This window comes from Dermacentor variabilis, chromosome 1, assembly GCF_050947875.1.
Source record: "Dermacentor variabilis isolate Ectoservices chromosome 1, ASM5094787v1, whole genome shotgun sequence".
Classification (NCBI taxonomy): domain Eukaryota; kingdom Metazoa; phylum Arthropoda; class Arachnida; order Ixodida; family Ixodidae; genus Dermacentor; species Dermacentor variabilis.
The window spans coordinates 110,417,443-110,425,690 of record NC_134568.1 but is presented as its reverse complement, the minus strand read 5'-3'; the positions used below and the strand labels follow the sequence as shown (position 1 = coordinate 110,425,690).

At 45.2% G+C, this 8,248-nt stretch overlaps 1 protein-coding gene across 1 annotated transcript; it reads right to left on the bottom strand.

Annotated features, from left to right (window-relative positions):
• Positions 1 to 460: 460 nt before the first annotated feature.
• LOC142571806 (ubiquitin-conjugating enzyme E2 2-like) lies at positions 461 to 8,047 on the bottom strand. Its single transcript, XM_075680433.1, has 2 exons — positions 7,726 to 8,047; positions 461 to 842 (listed from the first exon to the last, which is right to left on the bottom strand). Exons 1-2 carry the CDS (start codon positions 7,966 to 7,968, stop codon positions 591 to 593), a joined length of 495 nt encoding a protein of 164 aa, XP_075536548.1. The 5' UTR covers positions 7,969 to 8,047; the 3' UTR covers positions 461 to 590.
• Between the last annotated feature and the right edge of the window lie 201 nt (positions 8,048 to 8,248).

Genomic DNA, 8,248 nt, shown 5'->3' with positions numbered 1-8,248 from the left:
GAACAAACGCGGGTTAATGACATCTTAGTTGAAATCAAGAAAAATAAATGGGGGGCATGGGCAGGACATGTAATGAGGAGGGAAGATAACTGATGGCCATTTAGGGTTACGGACTGGATTACAAGGGAAGGGAAGCGTAGCAGAGGGCGGCAGAAAGTTAGGGTCGGCGGATGACATTAAGAAGGTTGCAGGGACAACATGGCCACAATTAGTACATGGCCGGGGTAGTTGGAGAAGTATGGGAGAGGCCTTTGCCCTGCAGTGGGCGTAACAAGGCTGATGATATATATATATATATATATATATATATATATATATATATATATATATATATATATATATATATATATATGTGTGTGTGTGTGTGTGTGTGTGTGTGTGTGTGTGTGTGTGTGTGTGTGTGTGTGTGTGTGTGTGTGTGTGTGTGTACTAATTACAGGAATGATTACAATTGCCAATATGACAGCTGAAAGTTTGTTTATGCTGGAGTGTCTGGCAGTGAAAAGAAAGGAAAGGGGGCTTTTCAAAGGCTCCATGCCACACCGAGGCATGGCTCAGAGGACAAGGCCATGGAAGTGGGCAGATGTCCGTCATTTGTTCGAGGCGTGCATCTCGGTCCACTCGCGCGCCGTGATGTCGTAGAGGACGCGATTGTTTCGGTAGAGAGTAGCCACGCTGTTTACGAGCGGGTCACTGGCATTTGGGTTGCGCATCAGCCAGCAAATGGAGATGAGAACCTTCGCGATGGACAAAGCCGGCGTCCACTGCGACGCGAGCACATTGAGGCAAATGTTGCCGTTCCAGCCGATGTTAGGGTGATAGATCTTGGTCAGGAATTTAACCTGCAAAGCAGAAAAAGAAACGAAAAAAAATAGCAAGTATATAAGGAGAAAATTCTAGATATCGGCCTGACGTGCCGAGATTTCCACAGCCACTCAGCAAGAAACAAATTCTAAACGTTAATCTACATTGAAATGAACAATGTGCGCTTTATGACAACTGCGAAAATCTCGGCATTGTCAACTTTAGGACAAGGGGCAGGTCCATGGCTGTTCGGCTCAGCATACGCCATTGTACCTACAGACTGGACGGAGAGGTCGCTGAACCTTCTGAGCACGTCTCATCGCATGCACTCAGACTGGTAGTGAACACGCTGCACCCTATTTGTTTTATTGCTTTTACTGCTTAGTACCTTTTCAAAGTGCGTCTGTTATTTCTTTTCTTTTTCCAATATATTAGCAACTCTTTTTTCTGTGTTCTGCAGAGTTTACCATTTGAGTTGCTCCGATTACTGATAATAATGGGGAGGCTCATGACCGTAAACAATTTATGCAGCCGCGCGTGGGTTGATGAAGTGACAAAACTTCATTCTGAACTCTCACGACGTATGGCGCATGCCTACACGTTTAGGAGCCGATGTAGGGGTACCTAGGATGAGAGACAAGGATAAGGACTTTCTCCGGTAAAGACGGTTCTATAACGGCAGTGGTCGCGCGCATCATTGCTCTGTAATCTACTAATCTAAATACTCCTCTAACGGGTGATAGAGAGCGAAGCGGGAGCTTCCGCCCCCGTTCCTAGCCGCTGCTTTCTTATAGGTTGGAGTTAGGCGGCCAAACCAAATGTGCAACAATACGCCCGAATGAGCTAAAAGATTGAAGAAAAAGGCTAGTGGGAACTGGTTCAACGCCTCTTAGATAGCATAAGGCCTGCGCACTTCGATCCATGACGTCATGCTACCTTGCCTGACTGCCGTAGATCCTAATGGGGATGTTCCCGAGTAAGCCGCAGTGATTTTGACGGCACCGCTTTCGTCACGCCGGGACTGAAAGTGGAAATTTCGGTCCAAGTAGCATGACGTCATAAAGCAGAGTACACAACCTTGCTATCTCATTGTGCACGTACGCCACGCACGTGGACAAACACAAATACCAGATTTCCCTCATGCCTGCTGAACGTCAGTCGCACTTATCGATGTGTTAGTTCCGCGGGAAAGACAATTTCATGCCAAGATCAAGCGACAAGGCAATGGATTTTGCTTGTGTTTTGAGAGATTATAAAGCGAGAATGTTTCCCTCTCCTCCTCTCTTTTTTTAGTTCACGAAACTTTTTGACCAAACACGAGTACTTTGCATAACGCGGTATAGTCATTCGATAGATGGACCCGTTATATTTATAAGCAAATGCAGATCGAGAAATAAGAAAAAAAAGATTAATGGATTCTCCAGCGAAGAGTCAATAAGCACGATTGTGGCACAGTGATATGTAATATAGGTGTCCTAAACATCCTCACATTACTTTGTCCAAATATTCAAGCAAATCGCTACCAAGATGATGTGGGCACTTACTTGATTCGAATAATCCAGCCGCAGTAATGCGTTCATTGTAATACTGTCTGCTCACCACTGCGCAAGTTGAACCAAATTTCTTCGAGCACGGCGAAGACGTGTGTACGTTTGTACGTTTTCGTTCAACAGCAGACCCTGCCCGCGGAAATGAGCGGGGATAACACGCCTATGCAAAGGGCCATACTTCTGTGGCGAAGGAGAAAGTAGACGGCGACGCCTCTGAATGCTCCACTTGTGGAGTTTGAAACGCAATATCGCTGCAGGTTGTTTCATTAGAATTTTGTCTTATTCTCCCTGATAGCGGAGATATCGAATTATTGCGTAAAGCAAGCTGAAACTCCTTTTTACTGGCATCAAGAAATTATTTTAGTAGCATTGACCACAAGAACAATGCGATGCCGAGAATATACCCACCGGGACAGCTCAGTGGCTATGACGTTGTGCTACTGGGCTCGAATGCAAAAACGCTCGTGTACCGGGCATTGGGTGCGCGTTAAAAAAGCCCCACAGCTGTAAAAAAAGAAAAATAAAGAGAAACGTGGAGTGCTACGCCTACTACTCCACGCCTCAAAATGAAATCATAGTTTTGGCACGTGCAACCCCAGATTTTAACTTGAGTGTCGAGAATATCAGTGTTAGTTGCTGTCCTACTCGAACTTGAAGTGTCAAGTTGTTCTGATACCTTTGGTAGTTTTGTGAGAGCGGAAATTTGTACTTAATTGTGTTGTACTGGGGCATTATTACTGCGACAGCAGTTAAGAGCTCGAAACAGAGTTTGAATCTGTCCGCCCTTTGCGTTACGCCGTTTTCGTCGACGTCAGGCCACTTCCTCATCCTCAAGTGAAGCAGGAAAACGAGACTTTGCCCTTCACCGCCAGCGAAATGAGCCCAAAACTCGATAACTAAACCTTATGAAAATGTTGTTTGCATGCCTCACGACCCGTTAGTGCCCCCTCACATTATAGTCATCAGCAATTTTTCGGATTCGGCCGAATGGCGCAATGTGCAGTTGGGAACATGACGCGCTGACCACTGAGCTATCGCGCAGCACTCGTGGTTGGAAATTGGCGCGGGGTTTTGCGCGCCACACGCACCTCGAGAGCGGTGGCCCCTGTGCTGCGACTATCTCGGAGGCCACAACGGGCAACATGTGGCAAAAGAAATTTGTTCGTGAGACGATGGCGGGGTCCTCAGGGAGAACCTAGTGCTGTAGCAGTAAGCGAGTTCACAGCTTGGGGAAGTGCTAAAGTTCGCTGGTTTTTTTTCCCTACATCCTAGAGCTGGACAGCAGGCTCTTTATGATACGCCAAAGAGGTGTGCTCCAAGTAGAATAGCGCAAAAGCAAACCGAACCTGATATCGAATATTTCTTTAATAGTTTCTGAAAAAGGCACCGACTTCTCACCATTAATAAGAAACATTTTTCGCACCCTGGTATTCACAACATAATAATTTTTGTAATTACGCTCCACATTAAACAGAATATTAAAACAGCACAGTGAACATTAACAAAAACTAAGCAGTTTTTTTCGAAAACTCAGCGCTCTTGAACTTGTACAGTCAAGCATTATCATACAAAGATCAGAAAGGCAGCCTTGGTGGCTAATTACTATCTTGGAACTTAGCACACAAATCAGAGAAGTGGGCCATCGGCACCAATGGCAGTGAGAAAAAAACGAACAAAAGAAAACATGGTTTTTTCTATAGTTCATATATGGCCGCAGCAGATGGGGCCCCTACTCTATCAAGTAGATTTCAATGAAATGTATTCATATTTAATGCGATGATAGACAATGCCAATTGCCGCCGAATGCTGTGTCTAAACATTCTTTTTTTTTTACACCATGTTTAGTCAGAAAGGTCTGGTTGCTTGAGTGACGCAGCGTGCTTCAGTATACCTTATGTTCTGCGTGGATGGGATGAAAGTTATCACATTTTTTGCTTAACTTTCATGTTTGATTGGTACAGTAGGCCCTTTGAAGTATACGATATCTATTCGAAACTTATTCGGAGTTTCTAGTACCGAATCAAATAGTGATCATTACATTCAATGTACAATAGGACAATATTCAATTGGTTATTCTGAAGTTTCGAATATTCGCACACCCCTACTGATAACTAAAGGCGAACATTTTAATCACGAGGCACGCGCGCCAATTAACAGTGATGTGATGGGTCTACAGATCAACTAGCTCAAGCTTTGTTGCAAAGGATCAGCTAAGTCTATGTATACCGTATTTTGTAATTGTAATTCCAGGTAACATGACCACATAACAAGAACATATTTGCTGTGAGGCTAGTTGGTTACACGCACTTAATAACATTCATTATTTAAGTTTTCCTCAATTCCTGGGATGCTTACGTCAGTTTCTTGTCACTTTATTATTGCCAGGCTACTTTTCAGCGCTTGTAATGACGGAAATTACAGTACCAAAAGTTTCAGTAGCTTCAGCTCGATATATATATATATATATATATATATATATATATATATATATATATTTTGCCGCTGGCGGCGCTAAACGGGATATGCATTTCTATTTTCGCAGTCTTATCATGTATCACGTAACATTCTTGTGGAATCGGGGTGAGGAAACTCTCGTGTGCTTAGATTTAGAAGCACGTTCATCGGAGCCCCCACTATGGCGTTTCTCATAGCCCGCGAGTTGTTTTGGGGCGTTAAGCTCAATAATTATATTTATTTTCTCTCATCACGGGGGCATGAGCTAGGATCAAAATTAGTGAATGAAAGAACAGCGAACGTGCTTCCTTCTAGATACTGTGAACAAGGTCCCCCACTCCCCACGAAGCCGCGTAGCTACTGTTCGCATTAAAGCGGCCTTTATTACCTCGCATGCTTTAGCCTTGAAGCAAGAATCCATTTCCTTAGACTAATGTTTCTGCGATATGCCCGCATACTTTAGGCTCCTTTTAGTAAGGCAAATACGACGCTGCCATATGTTGCGCAAAATACATTCAGTGGCAATTTATGCAAGCAAATTAGTATTTCTATTAAAAATACAAAGCAAAGGTCAGACAACTAGAAATTGCACTTTCCTTAAATAGCACAAAAGCAGTATAGAGAGAGTGCCTGCTGTGAAGTCATCGTTGCAAAGTTAACATTTTCATAATTGATTTCGTTTTACAGCAAGAAACAATGCTGCCTTTCCAATAAACAGCGCGGGAATTAAGCAGATTGATGATACACAGAGTGTACTTTTTCATGCCGAACGTCTAAAAAAAGAATACAAAATTTATTTGAATTACGTCTCTATACAAATGAATTATCCACTCATGCGGTCGTCACTTGCAATTAACACCATATCAATCCATTCACTAATGAACTTACCGATTACCCAGGTTGCCGCACACGTTTAAAATGAAAATTTGAAGGCAGTCGTCATAAAAGTGAAGGTTCCGCGTTCGTGCATTTAAGTATGGCCACGAAACCGTAATTACTTCTGTCAAATTATTCGTTAAATTGACCTCATTACGCACGGTGCTCGGCGCAGTGCGGCTCGCGGTGCAACTCCCCTGCGACGTATAGTAATGGCGGCGTAAAGTAAGGTTTCGCCATACCACACGACAAACGGTTTATCGCGCCCCTGCCGCCGAAGTGACTATGCGTCCTATGCGGAGTTGCGCAAAACGCCAATCGCAATCGGCTCGTCGGGAGAACAAAGTGCGGTGGCAGCTGCATTTTATGCCACGCTTTTTACGTCGCACAGCGGGTTAGACCGAGAGAGGCACTCCGCGGTGCCGCTTGTGTAATCGGGTAAATTGGACGAATAAAGTGACGCCAGTCATTCCCACGTTCGTGGCCCCGTCGAAACGAGAAAACGCGTGACAATACTTATATAACGATTGCTTTCTCCTTTCCACTATACGTGTGCCGTGAAATTTGCAATTACGAAGCTAATATCATGTATATACGCAATAGTTCTGCTGAAACCCGCAAGGTGGAGAGAAGTAATTAATGATTAATTAGTTACTTCTCTCCACCTTTCAGATTTCCGCAGAACTATTACGTCAAACTCTTGCCTTTGCTTCGAATTGTTGAGAAATTAGACTTCGCCCTACCATCCGCTAACCGCCTGGTTAGCTCAAATGGTAGAGCGTCTGCCCCGGAAAGGCGGTGGTCCCGGGTTCGAGTCCCGGGCCAGGACGAATTTTTCTTCAACTGCGAGGCTTTTCTTTCGAGGAACCCATATGGTTTCCTTTGTAGCAATTGCTACAATTAGGTGGATGTCTTATTTTCCCCTAATTAATTATGTATATAGTTTGATTATTGAATAAATGGCTTTAGTAGTTATTGCAAATAATGTGCGTCCGGGCAGATAATTCACCTGTAGTGACGTAATTTGAGTAAATCTTGTAGGCTTAAAGAGCGTCCAACATAAGAAATACTGTCGGTATATAGCTGCTCCGTCTGCCGTATTCACTTTCGTTTCAGTGCAAAGAAAAAGGGTCATATTTGTCATGATTGCAAGTTTGGTTAATAATAATGATATTATATGGTTGTTGTTTTTTCGTGCAAGAATGTCCAAGGAGTGCCAGGAAATTGTATGACGTACGGTGGTTCGGTTAATGACAAAGTGCAGATGTAACGTGCCTGTATCGAAACTTAAAACAGTCGCTTTAAAGTTTGTAAAATATAAAAGTATGAAAATAGTGAATTTGGTGGCACTTTTGACCGAAGTAGTTCCTCCAGCAAGATATTTTTTTTAGTAACGCTGCATATCATAAAGCGGCATCGTTTGACGACGAAGCACCTATAGTAGCACATTCAGGCGACGGACAGTGGCACGAATGGTGAACGATGTACACTGGTGAGCAAGAACACACTGCTGATGAGCGAAAACGGTTCCTGTAATAATATAAGGATTCAGCACTTTATGAGCGCAACCCGAATCAGCAGCCTGGTGAGTCTGTATACTCGGATCCCACGTTAATGAATGTTGGTTGGTCGTGGCTGACCCCCCCCCCCCCCCCCCCCAGTCGCATCAGACCACGTTTCTCAAGTCACCTAGTTGATCCAAATGTATGGGATAAATCGATTTCCCGCAGCCGTAAGACCTCGCTTTCTGATGTGCGCTTCGAGTTTATAAAGAAAAAGTCGAATGGGTGTCAACCAGAGTGACGTGGCGGCCTTACTGGTATAGTTCGCGATTGTATAGAGGAATAGCGCGCACGGGTATACAGCGACGAAAGAAGACGCAAAATAATAATAATAAAAAAGACACGCAGCGTTGTCAGCGTCTTTTCTCGTCTTCTTCTGTCCCCACTCCTGCGGGCGCTATTCCTCTAGACGCTCCTCAAGCGCGACGTTATCGCGACGTCTCCCCAAGCTGCCCCGAGACGCCATAGCAAACCGTTACCTGAGGCGGCCGAAATGGGTAATCGGCGGGGAAGATGATACACAGCTTAAAGGTGCCCCCTTCGAACGGACTTCCCGCGGGTCCCTGGATGGTGGCCTCCCACTTGAACAGGTCCGTTGGGTCCACCGGAGCCGCCGTGCAGTTGGCCGGCGGGTCGCGGCGGATGTCTTCCAGCTCCTTGCAGATGCGCTCCAGCGCTGGCGAACGACCGGTGGCCATGCTGCTGCGATCCCCTCGGCGCATCTGGTGGGAGAGCCGGGCTGCAGGGGGCGGCAAGTGCCTCGCGCCGTCAGTGCTTCTTCGTCTTCGCTTCGCTACTCAGGTGCTGTCCATAGGCGAGGGACTACGTGGCAAAATCCTTTCATACGCGAACGAGCAAAAAGCGTTCCGCGCAAATGGCAACACGATTCAGGAGCAGTTTCGGTGAAGGCTATGGCTTCCGCGCATAAATTATTGCACTACAGCGAATACCTTGGCGCGTGGAAGCGGCTGGTAACAGTGGCTTAGCCATATACCCACCAGC

Bases quoted from the DNA above. Each gene is read 5' to 3' on its own strand.
- LOC142571806 (XM_075680433.1), bottom strand. From the start codon at position 7,968: ATGCGCCGAGGGGATCGCAGCAGCATGGCCACCGGTCGTTCGCCAGCG. The intron at 843-7,725 runs GTAACGGTTTGC...TCTGCTTTGCAG, and splicing joins ACCCATTTCGGCCGCCTCAG to GTTAAATTCCTGACCAAGAT.